This window comes from Condylura cristata, unplaced genomic scaffold (genome assembly GCF_000260355.1).
Source record: "Condylura cristata isolate star-nosed mole 26May11 unplaced genomic scaffold, ConCri1.0 scaffold00009, whole genome shotgun sequence".
NCBI lineage: Eukaryota > Metazoa > Chordata > Mammalia > Eulipotyphla > Talpidae > Condylura > Condylura cristata.
This window is the reverse complement of record NW_004567110.1, coordinates 11,805,068-11,822,740: the sequence shown is the minus strand read 5'-3', so window position 1 is coordinate 11,822,740 and position 17,673 is coordinate 11,805,068. Positions and strand designations below refer to the sequence as shown.

General features: G+C 56.1%; 1 protein-coding gene across 1 annotated transcript; it reads left to right on the top strand.

The window, feature by feature from the left end:
• The first annotated feature begins 2,829 nt into the window (after window positions 1–2,829).
• On the top strand, window positions 2,830–17,527 carry FAM83A (family with sequence similarity 83, member A). Its single transcript, XM_004679608.2, has 4 exons — window positions 2,830–3,322; window positions 12,785–12,952; window positions 14,340–14,464; window positions 16,961–17,527. Exons 1-4 carry the CDS (start codon window positions 2,849–2,851, stop codon window positions 17,493–17,495), a joined length of 1,302 nt encoding a protein of 433 aa, XP_004679665.1. The 5' UTR covers window positions 2,830–2,848; the 3' UTR covers window positions 17,496–17,527.
• Window positions 17,528–17,673: the final 146 nt, after the last annotated feature.

Below are 17,673 nucleotides of genomic sequence, written 5' to 3'. Positions count from 1 at the left end.
CCTGGGCGAGTTAGGTAATTTCTGTGCTTCCATTTCCTTTGTCCATGGAACAGAAATGGGAATAGCAGTTACTCACAGGGCCGCTATGAGGACTGAATGAGTTGACACAGAGAGCACTTGGAATAGCACCTGGTACACAGAGGGCGGCCCCCCCACCTTAGCGTTATCATGCAGGTGGAAGAGGGAAGTCTACTGACTCGAGGGCCTGTGAGTTACTACCCAAGTAACTCACCATAAATTCTTCTGGACCCTGGGTGCCCGATTCTGAAGGCACACAGGCTTTTTTCCCATTGCATCACTCAAGGAATCAGCCGCAGTGGGGAGGGGACCACACCCACAATTAGCATAAGCCCCCCAGAGACAAGTTCTCTAAGGTGCAAGAGGATGGCAATTCAGCTGCTTGGGGATTGTCAAGAAAGACTCCCTAGAAAGGTGGGGATCGAGACAGACAAACGCTTAGATGGGGTGGTGAGGCCAGAATTTCCAACTGTGGGGACAGTCTGAACAAAGGCAGGGGACTGGACCTCCACATGAACAGTGGCCAGCCACCCAGTAGGACCTGGGCTCCTCGGCCTCAGCACAGTCCACATGTAAGAACAGATAGGTCTCCATGGCCCCTCATTGTAGGAGGTAGCATCAGCCTCCAGTTGTGATAAGCAGAAATGTCTTGAGACATTTCCAGACTCCTGGGCAGGAGAAGAAACAGCTCACAGGAAAGAATCATTGCCCTAGAGGAATGGAATTCTCACGATGCCCCAACACCACTCACTTGCTAATAGGAGCCGCTCCTCATCTTTCCTTCATGGCTGGGTGTCCTTATGACTAGGAGAGACTGCACTTCAGGCCACGAGAAGGAAGACTGTAACTCCTCTGTGACCCACAAAGCCCGGAATGGAGGGTTCATGGATAAGAATTTCTCCACCTGTGAAGTTGTGGCTCAACAGCTAGCCAGGCTTTCTGGTACAGGAGTGCAATCCTAGGTGGGAAAATTTGTGGTTTGGGTCAGAGTTTCCAACAAGAATAATGACACTTCCTAGAGATGGCACTACAGAGGAGAGGCAATGAGGGACAAAGATAATGAATTGAAAGTCATCTGGAGACTTTCACAACAGTCTCTTCCCCTTCCTGAGCAAATGTCTTCTCACTGGTAAACTGGAGAACTTACAGTCCAGGCTGAGGACTTCTCTTTAAGCAATGAGTCCATGCTTCCATCTCCTGGGAAAGAGTTCTGTGTTCTATGATCAATTAGTTATGTCTGCCAGGAGCCCAGGCAGGGAGGGTGGAGGTGAGACAATACACACAGAGTAGATCAATTAGTTATGTCTGCCAGGAGCACAGGCAGAGAGGGTGGAGGTGAGACAATACACACAGAATATATCTGCTGTCTATTTAAAGGGTTCAAGTAGAATTGATTGTTACCCTCAGATTATATGAGGGTAACAATCTGGGACAAGAGAAGCAGGGCTCCTCTTCACCCAGTAGCTCTAGAAGGAAAATTTCTACTCAAAGATGTTTTTGTTTGTTTGCTTGCTTCTTCAAATCAAATTGCTCTACAAGTAAACCCAAAAACACAGTCTCTGCAGGCCATGGAGATACCTCTGTCTTGGAGTATTCTCAAACATTTATTTGTCTAAGAGGAATGCTTGACCCAGGGGAGAGGAGAATGTCTGCATGTCCTCCCTTTTCTTTCCTTCTCCCATACACACATCCTGGAAATGGGCAGAGGACTCAGATTGCCCTGACAGCAAGAAGGGAAAGCATAAGAATTAGCACAGAGGAAAACTGTGGGCTTTGGTGTGAGGGCCCAGGAACTGCCGCTTACTAGTGTGTGATATTGGGCAGGTTACTATGTCCTTCCCATCCCTTCCTCCTGGGATCACTGTCCAGTTAGCTACTTGCACTCTTATCCTAGACTCAGAGTGTGTCTGGCAGAAACAATCAAAAACAGTTAGGAACCTAGATATTGGTGTCTATTGACATGGATCTCCCCATGACCTGGAAAGAGAATGTGGCTTCTCCTTTGGGAGTTCCCTCAAACATGGAACTCCCATGCCACGCTATCGGTGGGGGACCCAGACACATGCAAGTGCTTCTCCAAGCACTGGCTCCCATGTCTCCACGCTGCTCCAGAACTGGAGCCTCTCTGCGAACTGTTCCACTACAACCACGAGAGACACCATGCAGGAGAGATACAAGAGAGCAGAGCCTTTCAGGCATGGAGCTGGCCGGGAACTGGGAGTGTTAGCAAGGGAAAGGAGGAGGACCTTGTGAACACACCTATCTGCCTGGCCTGCATCCAGCCTCCTTCCCCACTTGAGCCAGCCGGTCTCAGCATTGTTCCCCATGGGGAAATTCTTGTCTTTGATCCAATGGCATTTGATCTGAGGAGTAGGCGGGGGACTGAGACCGGGTAGACAATGCTGGGAGAGCCCCTCTGCTTGGTAACTAAGGCCCCAGGGTCTGGGGAGAGTTGCACAAGGAGCAGGAAAGTCAGCCTGCCTTGACCTCCCCCTGCTTAAGGGAGGAGGAAATCTCCCAGGGCTGAGTGTGCCAGAGCGGGACTGAGCCAGCCTTCCTGGCCTGCAGGCTGGGCGGGTGTCACTCAGTGACACACCAGCCCCTGGCTGCACAGGCAGACAGATCTCTGGGAAGTATTGCTCGGGACAGCGGCAAACCACTTTCTTGGAGCAGTTGTGTGAGAGGCGACAGGTAGTCCGGAGTGCTGGGTGCACACCTGACCTGGGAGGTGGGTGCACACCTGATCTCCTCCGCGGTGTGGCCCACTGGCTCCTGACACCAGGAAGCGCTCAAGTGCCAGCCTGTGCCCAGGACGTGGGGACAGGGCACCATGAGCCGGTCAAGGCATGTAGGCAAGATCCGGAGACGTCTGGAAGATGTCAAGGCCCAGTGGGTCCGGCCAGCCAGGACCGACTTCAGTGACAACGAGAGTGCCCGGCTGGCCACGGATGCCCTCCTGGATGGTGGCCCTGAGGCCTACTGGCAGGTGCTCAGCCAGGAAGGAGAGGTGGACTTTCTGTCCTCGGTAGAGGCCCAGTTCATCCAGGCCCAGGCCAAGGAGCCCCACTGTGCCCCCGAGGCAGGGGCTGAGGCAGGCCCTAGGGAACTGGATTCCTGCTCTCTGCAGTCAGGGACCTACTTTCCGGTGGCCTCAGAGGGCAGCGAGCCAGCCCTGCTGCACACCTGGGTCTCCGCAGAGAAGCCCTACCTGAAGGAAAACTCCAGCGCCACCGTGTACTTCCAGACAGACAAGCACAACAACATCAGAGACCTCGTGCGCCGCTGCATCACCCGGACCAGCCAGGTAACAGGGAGGACCGGGGCCGGGGGAAGAGACAGGGGTGGCCCCTGCAGCTGGGATGGAGCCCAGATGATTGGCACTTGGGATGGAGTCGGGGTGCTCCTCTCTGTCCTGCCCTGCATCTCTGACTGGGGCCTGGGTCGCGCGTCCATCACCAGAACTGCAGCAATTCTCTGGCCGCCTCTTCCATCTGATCCCCAACCGCCCGGCACCCACCTCAGTGGAATACGGCCAATCAAGCTCTGTCCCTTCCTGCTGCATTTGGGTGCTGCGAGGGTGTTTGTGGGCAGACAGGTGTAAGCCTAGTCTCAGAAATCAGGGGACAGGTGTGTGTGTGCCCCAAGAGAGCGGCCCTTTCACTCGGAGCACAGAGGCGAGAAGCCTCTCCTAGCCCCAGGAATTCAGGAAAGCGCCCTGAGGAAGGCGCCTGGGTGCTGGGTGCTGGGTGCTGGGAAGGAATAGGCGTTAGTCAAGTGGAAAGCAGGAAGGTGAGGGGGCCCCAGGGAGGAGACAGCACAGGCACAGGTTGGAATGAGAACCCGCAGGTCGCTCTGCCTTGACGGGCGGGAGGCGGGCGAGCGCTGCAGAGGCCCTGAGCCTTGCCAGGGGCTCCGCTCTGCCCTGTGGCACTGGGACCCACGGAAGGCTCTAAGCAGAGCCAGGACCACTGCCCACGTCCGTGGACAGGCTGTGGCTGGGCATCCAGGCCTCTTGGCAGCTCTGGGGCAGCAAGTCACCTCTGCGCCCGCAGGCATCTGAGTGTGTGTGTGCACATAAGCGGGGCGAGGACGTGACAAACGCTACGTGCAAAAGTCTGACGGGCAAGAAAGTAGATGAAGCTGCTGTGTGGCAAAGGGGAGCGGGGTGGGGTCTGCCGCTGAGGAGACCCACCCATAGAGCGCCCGCAGAGCCAGGCTTTCCAACCTGCCAACAGCACCTAGAAATTCGTGCGTTGGGGGGAAACCTTCTGGTCTGTGTTGTCTTAAATTCGTAAGTCACTGCATTGGAGAGACCTTGGCGGGCGCAGGGCCTCGAGGCAGGAGGGAAGCCTCGGTGGTGGGACGTGGCAAATGCCAGGCAAGCAGCCAGGCGATGTTGTTCCCCGAGCACTAACCTGGCTCCTTGCCAGGTGTCTCACCCTCCCTCTGCGCTGCAAGTTCTGTTGACAATGTTTCTAAAGGTTCCCACTCTGGGGGGCCCTGACCTTCAGGCACACAGACCAGAGCCTGGAACAGGCCCTTGGGGCCAGAAGGGAGTCTGAGCCTGCAGAGGCCAAGGGCCAAGCAGGCAGACCCAGGCAGGGTGCCAAGTTGGGGTGCTGGGGTGCCTGGCACCCCTTCCTGGGCCCTCTGTCAATTCCTAAGGCAGCTGATCCCAGAAACATGACACGCAGCCCTGAAGCAGCTCAGCCTCCTGAAAGGTGGATCCTGCACCACATTCCCTCCTGCTTATCGTTCCAGAGCTCTGCTTCCTCCGCCCTGCCCTGTGCGTGTAGAGCCTCCCCACCCTGGAGGCTTTTTCTGGAGCCACTGATCTCACACAGTGTGGGGCCTGGGAGAGGAGGATTCAGCCTTGACTCTGGGGCCCTCGCCCAGAAGTGCTTAATAGTGTCTTCCTTTCGTAGGTCTTTAAATGTAACGACATCATGTTAGAAGAGAGACTCTCAAACTGCCCACTTTCCCCCTTGGAGTCCAGTCTTGCTCCCCTTCCCCCTCCTCTCATCCCATGTCCCTCATACTTTGGGAGGGACCAGCAGTCCTGTGCTGATACTCACTGTGGGAGCAGGGACGGGGCTCAGGGGGCCCTGGCGCAGCTGTGCCTGATAGAGCCACTCGGAGCCAAAGCGTGACCGTAGTGGAATGAACTAGAGGCCCCTCCGCCCATCTTCCTGGTTCCAGAACTTTGGGGGACACCTCCTGGGGTGTCCAATGCAGACACACTGCCTGAGCTGGGAGCCAGGCCAAGGTGGCAGAGCAGGACAAGAGGCCCCTCTGGGCTGTGTCCCCAGGAGGGGGGAGCAGGACAGCAGCCCACTGGTGGGTGGCAGAGTCAGCTTTGAGCAATCCCGGTGCCCGGGAGTGCGGGATGGTGACTAAGGCAGGCTTCACACAGAGGTGGCCCGCGAGTTGAGTCTCCAAGGCTGAGTAAGAGTCTGCCAGGCAGACAGGGAAGGGAAAGGAACTCCAGGCCTGGGTCAAGCGGTGTGAGCAGCGGGGGAGTCCTGGAGGTAGGCAGATACATGTTCATGTGATGGGACAAAGCCTCAGGATGGGGCCTCAAAGGGGTGGGAGGTGGGGGCAGGGATGGGCTTCGGGGGGCCTGGAGCAGATGTGCCTGACAGAGCACCTGGGAGCCAACGCGTGGTGGTAACAGCTCTCTGTTCCTAAATATGCCCGAGACTTTTCCAAGCAGGTCCATGCCAACTGCAAGGGAGACCAAGTTTCTGCTCGTCGTCGCCTTGCAGTGGAAGGCGGAGAATGCTGTGTGGGCCTCACGGCCCACCGTGCTGGGCAGGAGGCAGGAGAGAAAGCAGGAAGGAGTTTGTGACTAGTTTGAATAATCTCATCAGGCTCTGCAATATTGGGGTGTCTCCAGTTATCTGGTAACTGGCTTGGGGTGCTTGGGGCCAGGCCTTATTGATTGGAGTACAAGCATTAGGCGCTTGGTAAGGGGCCCTGGACTGCTCGGTTTGCAAAGCAAAGGTGTTTTGGGCAGTCTTGCTCTCTCTAGGACTTAGCTGGCCCTGGGAGGTCAAAGCATTGCAAATATGGAAAACTAAAAGCATGATTAATAGATGTTCTCCAAGGGTGCTCAAGGACCCCAAGACCCTTCAGTGGCCTGGTGAGGTTCTGCCCTATCTAGCCACTTGTCTGTGTGATCCCCAGTCGTCTTCATAAATTTCCACCCAGCAACACATCACAAGGCCTGCTGCCGAAGCAGCAGTTGGCTTCTGTCCAGTAGACATCACAGCGACTGGCAAAAGTGTATAGCAGCAATTGGGTCACTGTTGTGACTGTCTTTGGAAGGGCAGAGATACATTTTTTTTTAGATTTATTTATTTGTGCATACAGAACTGGGGTACAGGCCTGAGGTGCAAGGGCAGTGAGAGGATTCACCAGAGACAGAGTGGGGAGCAGAACAGGCCGACTGACGAAGTACACTGCTGAGGGGAGCAGCGGGAGGGTGAGCAGAGGTCTGTTGTGCCATGTGGGTCACCTCCGGGGCAGGCGGGAATCGAACTCATGCTGAAGTGGCTTTAGCCTCTCAGTGCTGTGCTGTAACCTGCTGAGCCACCAGGGAGGGCCCAAAGATCCAGATTTCTTTAAATTGAAACTGCTGTTGCTATAACATATCATGGGCTCACTATTGTTTTAAAATAACTAAGACTAGTTATTTTTAGATAGCTGACAAATATTTTAAAATTTTCTCAATTTTGGTTTCTAATATGACCAATAGCAATAGTTATGATAAACACAAAGCAAGGCTCTTTGGAAACCTTGATAATTTTTGAGGGTCGAAAAGCCATTCTAAGATGAAAAAGTTGGGGAGTATTAGCAGGCAGCCCCCACCCCCTCTCCCTTGACACATCACCCAGATTCACCCAGAGAAAGAATCAGCCTGATCCGCCCTCTGGGTGCTTGGAGGGTTCTTCAGAGAAGGGAGGAGAGAAGTTTCCAGAGAAGCTCCACTCTCCTCCCCACCACGCCCAGGTGTCAAGGCTCGTGTGTGCCGGCTGAGCCCCTGGGAGCCACGTCCCCCCACGCTCCCCCGGGCCTCTGGGTCATTGCTGAGGGCGACAGGACCGGCTCTGGGTCAGGGACGAAGGTGGCTGGTCCTGGCCCAGCAGAGGCGGCAGTGTGACCTGGCCAGGGCCTCTGAAAGAGGGGCCAGAACCCCCAGGCATTGGGCAAGGCAGCAGGGTGCCTGCACCTATCACAGAGCCCAGGTCTGGATGGAGCAAATGGGGTGCCCCGGGCCCCCAGCTCACCACGCCCTTGGATCTTGCCTCTCCTTCCAGGGCTCTCAGAAGCAGTGTCTCTCTCTGGGAGCCGGGCTGGACAGCATGTGGTCACTGCTCCAGACTGGGCTCCGGGAGGGGCGGGGGGGCCCCAGCTCAAAGGCAGCACAAACGGGGTGTGCAAAGGCTGTTGGCCGCTTCTCTCTGTGGTCAGCCGAGGGGTGCGGGTGGGGAGCTGCCTCTGTTCTCTTTGCTTTCTCTGCTCTGGAGTCCTCCCAGAGTGTGTGTCTCTTCCCTCAGCCCTTCCCTGACCACAAAGGGAGGAGAATCTTCCCCCGCAGACTGCAGCTGATAGGCAGACAGAGCTTCGCTAGTCCTGTCATAGGGTGACTTGGGCATAGCTCTGGGCCTGGTCTAACCTTGCATTCTTGAGGATAGTCACTTCTCTGAACCCCGACTCACCGGGGCTACACTGTAGGGTGCATATCGACATCACATAACTGCTGTCCTTACGCCTCCCCATAGAAAGCAAACTCAAAAAGGGAGCATCAGAATGGAGGAGAGGAGAACGTGGAAAGCGTAGACAGAAGTGAAGCATGGGGTAGGATGCAGGTGCCTCCCTCCGGACCCCAACATGGTTGGTGACCCCAAAGCCCATGTCAAAGCCCCTCCTCTCCCAAAACAGCAGGAGTCCTGGCCGGAGGAGCTCAAGCCTGCCTGGCAGGGGTGAAGCTCAGACAGGATTGAAGTCCCCCCGCGTGACCTCCCAGCAGGGCTCAATGCCCACTGCCCGCCTAGAGGCTGTGTTTCCGGGACAACCTCCCTCCATGGGCTCTCGTTCCCTCGCTCAGCCGCGTGCTGTGCTCCTCCAGCCTTAAGGAGAGCCCTGCCCCGGTCCTTCGTGATGCCCACGCAGGTACGGCCACCAATGTAGACTTTTCACTGTGGTAATGCTGGTGTCCAGCGCCGGATGCTTTGGGGAATACAGGCCGTGGCTCTTCAGGCCATGCCCACCGCACCCTCCGCCTAAGGCCAGAACCCCGCCCTGCACACTCCATTCATCCACTTCCACGACCTGAATGGAAACATTCTTGCATGCTGTTGTGTCCCGACACTGTCCATGCTGGCTCACAAGTGATGCACAGAAGATGAGTCACATTTGAAATTCTCGTTGGAATAGCAACGATCACTTTTGCATCTGCTTTCTTCGCCTTATCTGGGCTTAGAGCTAGACCCACCGTGCAGGGGGTTACTGCTGAGCGGTGGAGAGAAGCAGGCTCAGAGAGAAGAAGTGACTTCCCCCGGACCCCTCAGCTCGTCTCCAGGAGCCCCCGTGGGAGCTAAGCCCCCTTACGCCCAGCAGACCACGCTGCCTCTGGGGTCCATCCTCACCTCTGTTCACTTCCCACGGCTGATGGTGCAAAGTACCTGACATTTGGTGACTCAAAACCCAGCTCTGGAGGCCACAGTCCAATCTGGGCTTCTGAAGGCTTGCAGGGAGGTTCCCTCTTCCTCTCCCACCTCCTGGTGGCTTCAGAAATTGGGGAGCTGTGGCCCCGCCCTCCAGTGTCAGCCTCCTCCCAGAGTCTCCCCTCTGAGTGCCTCCTCTAACAAAGCTTGTCATTGGATTTAGGGTGTCAACCTGAGAAAACCACCACTCGGCTAAACAAAAAGAAAAAAAGCACATTTCAGGGGTCTTAGATTTGTAAATCAGGGAGTTCAAAGTCAGACATCAGCTCACTCGCTGTGTTCCTTAGGGTCTTTGCTCAGGGGTTGTGTTCCTTAGGGTCTTTGCTCAGGGGGTTTGAAAGGACATAAGACAGGGGGTAAAAGGGTGGGGTTGCAAAAGCTGTTTTCTACGAACTAGCATTGATTATAGGCTATGTTCCCTGGAGCTCATCGGCTTACTAGCTGGCCTTGGTTACTATGGAGAGAAGAAAAAGAAAACAATTATCTTTGCACCGTTTTAAGAGAAAGTCCTGTCTAGCTGGAAACCAGTTCCTGCCTGTCCATAGAGAGCTTTTTCTTTTTAAGTAAACAGTTGGCAAAATGGGGTTTTGCCCAAGATGGAGTGTCTAGACTGCTTGAAAATCCTTTTCACAGGCGCGCTGGGTAAATCAGGATGACCTCATCCTGAGAGCGTTAGACGCAGCTCCGAAGACGCTTTCCCTGCAAGGTTGTACCGCCGGTTCTGGTGTCTAGGGTTGTACCTATCTTTAGGGGGGCTCAACTCATGGCACCCTGTCCGGCCTCACAGTTTTGCAGAGAGAGGTGCAGCCTGTCACTGGCCTCCCTCGGGCTAGGTGGGAGGAAACCCAACAGGAAGGAAATAAGATAAACCTGGACTTTGAGAGCCTGTATTTGGGAACATCCCCAGCGGACACTGGGTTCTTTGCAACCTGTCCCCTTCTCTGTTCTCTGGGTCACCTGCCCACCAGCCCACCATCAGGAAACTAGACTCGCTAGAACAGGCGTGGGAGGATTAACTGACATCCTGGAGAGACAGTGATCTCTTCAGTCAACGTCTTGGGAGAGGAGGCTCTTATCTCTCAGCAAAGAGAGGCTGGCTGCTGTTAGCACTGGAGGCTGAAGCGTACAGATACGTGGTCCTGTGGTAACAGGCCGTGGTTCTAAAGGGTCACACCTCACTTCAGAGCACTTCATGACTTCTAGCCCAGGGTGAAGAGACTTCTCAGTAGTCCCTCCTCTTCCAGACACTCACATCAACCTAGCAGGTGGTTCCAAGAGGGCTCCAGCCATCTCCCTTGTCTGTCTCTGTGTTATCTTGTACTGCCCAGATATTTGTGGTCCAAAAAATTATAATTATTAGAAAAATGCCAGATCATTATTACACTGAAGAAAGAAAATTATCACTGTCCCTGTATCCCAATGTGACTGGCTAAGGCTGGCTTCGTGCAACTGTTACAGGGCAGGGAGAGGGGCACCCCCGAACCTCTAAACCTGCCTGTTTCAAGTAGGTTCTGTCATCTGCCGCATCAATAGAAAACATATAGGACCTTTAATGGAAAGGAACTTTAATAGAATCCGTGTGCAATACAGCAAAACTAAAGAATATAGCTTCTAAATCAAACACCTGAAGTTACCCATCCCCTCATAGGTAAAGTCAACCCAAAAGGGACTGGCCCAAAGCAAGGCCAGAAAGCTGCCACAAGTCTAAAGCACCTCCTGGCTGGGACCCTTAGAAAAGGGTCAGAAATGGACAAAGTCTGGGAGGAAAAGCGCAAAATCAAAACCAAGATAAACACTACCATGGTCACCTCCCCATGGGTCTCTCACTCAGTCCAGGGCCAAGAAACAAGAACCGCGTGTTTCTCTGTCTCTCTGTTCCCTGTGCCTCCCTCCGGTCTCCTTCTGGCTCTCCATCTGGCTTCCTTCCTTTCCAGTCTTCTTTCCAGATTCTTCTCCTCCCTGCTCAGCTTCCTTATGAGTGGGGCAGGGAACCAGCAAACCCCTTTTTCCTGGGGACCCCCCTGTTACACTACCCAGCTGCACACCTGTCACTCACTGGCCATCAGACCGGACTCACCACTTGACTTCTGTTGTCTTCTGCCATGTGATGAACTGTTACTACTCATCTGTGAGGCACTTATTACACAACAAGTTTTACATTAAGCCTTATCCTTTTCATGTAACCTTTATAGTTATCATTTTTAGTGGCCGTGTTGACTGAAGTCTGGTCAGGTTACAGCAAGACTTTACAGTAGCCATTTACCCGTGGCGTCGGACCTGCCGTCCAGGAGACCCAAGAAGCACTTCAGCTTGTATCCAAGTAGCCCTGGCAGACCCCTAGAGAGAAAAGGGGGGACCAGTCCCCACGCAGGTCAACTTTATGCAAATGAGTTCTCAGTAGGTATAGTTTCAATTGGTGGAAAGTTTGTTTGTCAAGTGGTGACTGGTTGATTCAGTCCTGGGCAGTCTTTGATTTGCCCTGGACATGCCCAAAACTGCCAGGTACCAGTGTATGTCTGAAGCCGGGCCCTTCAACAGCTTCCCAGCTGTGTGGTGTTTTATCTATCTATCTATCTATCTATCTATCTATCTATCTATCTATCTATCTATCTATCTATCTATCCATCCATACAGAGCTCGGGTACAGGCCAGAGGTGCAGGGGTGAGAGAATCACCAGAGACAGAGTGAGGAGCAGAACAGGCAGATCTACTGAAATACACTGCTGAGGGGAGCAGCAGGCGAGACAGGAGAGGTCTGCCGCGCCATGTGGGTCAGCTCCCTGGCGGGGCTTGAACTCAGGCTAAGGCTGCTGCAGCCAGCTTTGCAGTGCTGCGCTTTAACCTGTTGTGCCACCAGGGAGGACCCTCAGCTGTGTGGTTTTTTTAATCTAGACTTTTAAATATTCCTCTGTAGCTGCTCACTAACCCACTGGTTGACATGCCACAACTCAGATATTGAGTGGCCAAAAGTAAACCCAATCAGGTTAAAGAGAAGCCTGCACTGACATCCACAGCCATAGACAAGGGCAGGAGCAAATGATGCCGCTGGCATCGTCTCCACCTCTCGCCCTGCTTCCTCTAGGGCTGGCTTCACACTCAGGTAGGCTGTCCCCACATGGTGGCAAGAGGGCTGCCAGCAACTGGTGTTAATAAACCACCAGCCAAGCAACTGCCCTAGAAAGAAGGCCTTTCCCAGAGTCCTGGCAGCCCTGCTGGGCTGACTCGCGTCTGAATGACAGACCTTGTGACCACCCCAACCAATCTCTGTGGCCAGCAGGTGATGCAGCACTGTCGTCGGTCAGGCCTGTGAGGTGGCCGCCCTTACTCCCCCTCCAGAGCCGGGGAGGAGCCCCACCCCAACCGTGTTGTCTGTGGAGGAGAGGAGATGCTGTCAAGTAAAAGTGGGGGGTCTGTAGGCAGAAGGGAATGGAATGGTTGCTTGGCACACAGATGTGTCTCCCTTTGCTGAATATCTAGAGTTCCTGCTCGCCCCCCACCCCCCAAGTTTCTGTAGTGATAGAGGAACTGGTATCTGCTGGCTGAGCAGAACTCCTTGTTCACCCTGCTGGTGAGCTCATTGAGCCTAGTTGCTACAGAGGGCCTCCAGGGGCAGGGGTTGTTTGAGATGTCTCCAAGGCTTAGAATCACTTGCAAGCCAGCGGCCATATTGTGCCTCAGAGTCCCAAATGGCTGAGAATTCATGTGTTTAAGCCCCTCCCTGCCCGGGCACCTGGCCTGGCACCTCCCCTCCCCGCCTCCTCCCTTCCCTCTCCTTTCTCTCCTTCCTCCTGAGCACAATCACTCCACCAGTGGGCACAGAGGCCCGTGTATCTGCGGGGGGCTGGAGAGGTGGGGTGGGGCAGAGGCCAGCCTCTGCCAGCTGTTCCTCTCCTGCTCTCAGACAGCCTCTGCTCCCAGACCAGCCCCCTGGGGGACTGTTCTCCCAGGCCCACTGGGCATTAGGAGGAAATTTGGCTGAAATCAGCTAGCACTTGGCTCTGACTTTTCTGCCTATCAACCTGTTTGCCCTGGCCCAGGTCCTGGCTATCTTGATGGATGTCTTCACTGACGTGGAGATCTTCTGTGACATTCTAGAAGCAGCCAACAAGCGCGGGGTGTTTGTCTGTGTGCTCCTGGACCAGGGAGGCGTGAAGCTCTTCCAGGAGATGTGTGACAAAGTCCAGATCTCCGACAGTCACCTCAAGGTAGGGTCCTCCAGTGAGGCTCCAAAAGCTACTTTCTTGAGACAACAGGCCACACCTTGTAACAGATGGGACTTTGCATCATGAAGGTTTGTGGTAGGTCAGACAGCCGTCAGCCATCTTGTAGCTACACCAAAGGGAGTTCACACCCTTCAAGGGAACAGGCATGGGAGAGAAGGGGCTGGAGGCTTCCGACCCGCCATCGTCCTTTCTCCTCACCCAGATGTCTAGGGCTGGAAGTCTACAGGGGCTGTAGGAGGCAGGTGAGGCATAATCTCATGCCCTCTGCACTTAGGTAAGCCGGTGGGTGTACTTCACAGGCAGGCCACAACTAGAGCCAGTTTGAGGCATGTTTAGGACTCCACAGCCCCAACAGAAAGCTCATCTTCCTGGACTTAACCAAGCCCTCCACCTCCTTCTCCAGGCAGGCAGACAAGAAACCCAGAGATCAGGGCATGTTAAGTCAATCAAATCGCAAACCTCTGATTCCAGGCCAAGCGTGATAGCGCTCACAGCTATCACAGCTGAGCAGGCCCAGCTCTCCAGCTGCTGGGTCCAAAGGGCCTTGCCCGGCGGCCTGTCTCCAGGGGACCTGCTCTCCCCTCCACACCAAGGGGCTGCAGCTGAGCTGAGGCCCTATGATTCCTGGTTCAGCTTGATGAACATCACCCGATCATACCGGCTTGGCCTCCGAACAAGTTGAGGGAATCCGCGTAGGTCTTGCCTCACGGCCCACACCGGGCACACCTGACAGTCCTCAGCTCGCCAAGCGTCAGTCCCTACCCCCCACCTACCCCGACCCCTGTGGAGAGGCTGACAGGAGCTTGGGCGGCCTGGCGACCCCTCCTGAGCGGTCACGGCTGCCACTGTCGGGCATTCTTGGGATCCCAGCAGCACCCCACCCCCTCGGGGCTCCCAGCTGCACGTGTCCTTCCTTTTCTCCAGTCTTCTGGGGGTCCCAGCCTCAAGGCTGGGCAGTGGGTGCTCTTGGGGCAGAAAGAGATGTGGGCCTGGACTTGGGCTGTGGACACAGCTTTTCTCAGACAGGACAATCCAGAGTCCGCTGCATTCTCCGCCAAGCTGGACCTTCCATGTCACCAAAGCCACTCCCCGGGGCACGCTGGGTTTACCTGGCGTCTGTAGGAGTCTGGACTCAGCGCTCAGAGGGTACCAGGCCCTCCTCTCCTCCTTTCTACTTTGTTTGAATTCTGTCATTTCCCACTACGCAAATAATGCCAGGACCCTGAAGTATATTTAGAAAATTGAAAGAAGTTTAAATAGCCCATAGTGTAAAACCTTTGTTGGCATTTGGTAAAGGCCCCTCTAGACTTTCCCGATGCACATGGTATCTGCAAGGGTATAATTAGCGCACGTGACTTGCCTGCCACAGAACATTTCCATCCGGAGCGTGGAAGGTGAGGTGTACTGCGCCAAGTCAGGCAGGAAGTTCGCTGGACAAATCCAGGAGAAGTTCATCATCTCTGACTGGAGATACGTCCTGTCCGGATCGTACAGGTGAGCCCTGGACTCCACCTTCAGAGGCTTCTGGGCCGCCAGCCCTCCCACCCGGCGGGTGCCCGTCCAGCCCAGAGCTGCAGGGGGCTGGAGGGGAGCCAGCAAGGCCTTCCCGGGAGGACTCCGGCAGAGAGTTCTTCCAGGCGCCTCAGTTTCCCTTCGTAGTGCCACGGGACAGAGTCCTCGCTCCGCACTTCTCTCAGCTGTGGTTAATAAAGTCAAGCTATTTGCTGTTGTTGCTGGAGTGTCCCCCCTTTAGTTTAAGTAGTTTCTATCTTCTAATTTAACAAATTTAGCGAGAGATAACTCACATCCCAAAGAAATGCCCCTCTTAGAGGGTACAATTTAATTCTCTCTAGCACCACTTTCCTCATCTGTGAGATGGCCACGCCAACACATCCCTTGCAGGTTCTTGTGAGGCTTAATGAGGGAAAAAAAAAAAAAGCCGCCAAATAGGTGGCATGGCTTCTGGCGCCGAGCAGCACCTCCAAATTCCCGGGCCTCAGGCTGTCTCCGGGCCTGGGCGTTATGTGGGGCAGCTGCCCGGCCTGCAGGCCACATAAACACAGGTCAGTTCCAGGATCCACCGCTTCCTGGCGTGGTGACCTCCGACAACCCTCCTCGTCTCTTCACCCATCACCCAGGCCCACTGGGTGAAGCATCAAACGGGTTAGCAAGGAAAAATCAGTGTAATAACACCGTAGGGAGGGGCTTGCTGCAGCGATTATCCACTCCTCAGGGAGAAAGGGACTTAGGCCTGACCTAAAGAACGGGTAGGGTAAGGGGTTCTAGATGCCAGGCAGAGGGCAAGAGGGACCCACATGAAAGGAGGGAGCTCGGCGAGGGGGTGCTGCCTCCTCATCGGGGCGAGGGGGTGCTGCCTCCTCATCGGGGCAAGGTCACTGGCCGGGGAGTGGACGTCCTTGGGGGAGGGCAAGCCGGGATTGGCCAAGCCAACTCACGGTTTGGCACTGACGTCAAGGGGCTGCTCCCCAGCCGCTCGGAGCATCCTGTTCCCTGGGCCGCTCAGGGTGTCTCCAGTGAAAGCCAGAACAGATCAGCCTGCCCGTTCTCTCCGTCCACCTGTCTCTGGGCCTCGGCTCTCCCCTCGGTTGCACACAGTTGTGGTGTGAAAGTTCTCCCAAAGCGAAGAGCTCCCCCTGCTGCAGCGGCTCTGGGGGCGGGGTGGGCCCGGCTGCACGCCCTTGGGCATGGCAGCTCTGGGGCCCGAGGCCGGGCTCGTCTCCCCCACGCGGGCGCTGTTCCAGGTGCGTGGAACGCAGAGCTCCTCTCTCACCGCACGGGCCATGCTCTGTGCCAGGGGTAGGCCAGGAGGGAGCCCCGCTGCTGCTGGCAGGTAGGAGGTAGCTCCTCGGGGACCTCAGAAGAAGACGGGAGATGCAAATCAAGCCCTGGGGAGGCGCGATGCCAGCCCGGCCTTCTAACTAGCCCTTGATTCCAATCCTCACCGGCAAGCCTAGTACCTGCGAGCCAAAACCAGTAAAACCCAATGATGGCACGCCATGTGTGGGAGCTGGAGCAGATGCGAGGGCACAAGGCGGATGTGAGGGAGGTGCAGGGGTGCAGGGGTGCAAGAGAGAGGTACAAGGTGCATGGGTGAGGGTGGGGGCACACGGGCTATGTGGGGGCCTAAAAGTTGCCAGGGCACCTTGGGGCCTGCCTTGTGGAGCAGCCGAGCAGTAGCTTGGCCTAATCTAGCCCGTTAGGGAGCCTAGCCGACCCCCAACTACTGGGTGGTGGTTTCTGAGGGGAGCCTGTGGCCGTGCTGTTTGCTGCCTTCCCTGCCAGTGGCTGGCTCTGGGCTCGGTCACTTACCACCTCTCTGCAGGTGGGGGTGGGGAGGCTGGGGGGTTGGGGGGGCTCTGGGCAGGACGTAGGTTGAAACCAAGCCTCATTGTTCTCCCCAGGGTCACCCCGTCCTTGCCTGGCCCTGCCTCAGGCACCGGCAGGGCACTGTCAGCTGTGTCCCACCTTTTTGCCAACCAGCCTGGGATTCTCCCTCCCTTCTGGGCCAGGTGCCTGGAAATGGGCCTGGAGCCTGCAGGTTGTCATGATGGCCCAGCCCCTTCCTTCAAGGGACAGCCACTTTGCGCAGCTCCCTTCACACGTTGCGGGGAACCTCTTGGTTCCGGGAGGCAAGTGTCCCCCTTCAAGGTGGAGGCTGACGTTCCAGAAGCCAGGTGGCGGGCACAGAGCAGGTGACACTGGCACTCAGCCCCTTCGTGCCTCCGCAAGGATCTTCTAAGGGCGCAGTCTGAGCCCCAGAGGGAGCCCTGAGGTCCCCACTGACGCTGGCATCTTAATTACTCATGGGGCCACTTGCCTCGTCTGAGCTTCAGTCCCATCCTCTGTGAAGGGGGTGGTGCTCCTCCCTCCCTGGGGGGCTTGTGTTAGTGCGCCTGCCCTTGGCTGGCACTGCCAGTGCCCGCTGAGGCCGGGGCCGCCCCCGCCCACCTTTCTTCTCTTCCCCTCCAGCTTCACCTGGCTCTGCGGACACGCGCACCGGAACATCCTGTCCAAGTTCACGGGCCAGGCCGTGGAGCTCTTCGACCAGGAGTTCCGCCACCTCTACACCTCCTCCAAGCCTGTGATGGGCCTGAAGTCCCCCAAGCTGACAGCAGCCCTCCAGCCCAGAGGGGGCCCCAGCCCCCAACCCGGCCGCCTCAGCGGCAACAGCAGCTCTGCCAGTGACCGCACGTCCTCCAACCCCTTCAGCAGCCCCTCGACAGGCAGCAACCCGCAGCACCAGAGTCTGTGTGCTTCCTCGGGGCCTGGCAGCCCCCTGTCCCCAAACCCACCTCCACCCTCCAGGTTTCAGCCCTACAACAGCCCTTGGGGGGCCCTGTCCCCCAAGGCCCACTTTTCCCCAAGACTTCACGACAGCACCCCGGCTCTGTACAGCAACTTCAATGCCTACAGGCCCACTCGGCTGCAGTTGGAGCAACTGGGCCTGGTGCCCAGGGCTGTCCACACCTGGAGACCCTTTCTACCAGCCTCCCCTCACTTCTAAAGGGCCCCTGGCCAGGGCCAGGGCTCCGCATTCCTGGGTTTTCTGGCCTAAAGATGCCACCTCAAAAACTAGCGAGTGTGACGCTGCTTCCCTTCGACTAAAGACACCTGGGACAAAACCACTGCCTGTTTTGAATGTTGTCAGAGGGAGACCACTCGCTGGCTGAGCTCCAGCAGTC

Excerpts from the sequence above, each read along its gene's own strand:
- FAM83A (XM_004679608.2), top strand. The coding sequence starts at position 2,849 with ATGAGCCGGTCAAGGCATGTAGGCAAGATCCGGAGACGTCTGGAAGAT. Across the intron at positions 12,953-14,339 it reads TCTCCGACAGTCACCTCAAG|AACATTTCCATCCGGAGCGT; the intron begins GTAGGGTCCTCC and ends TGCCTGCCACAG. Across the intron at positions 14,465-16,960 it reads GTCCTGTCCGGATCGTACAG|CTTCACCTGGCTCTGCGGAC; the intron begins GTGAGCCCTGGA and ends CTTCCCCTCCAG.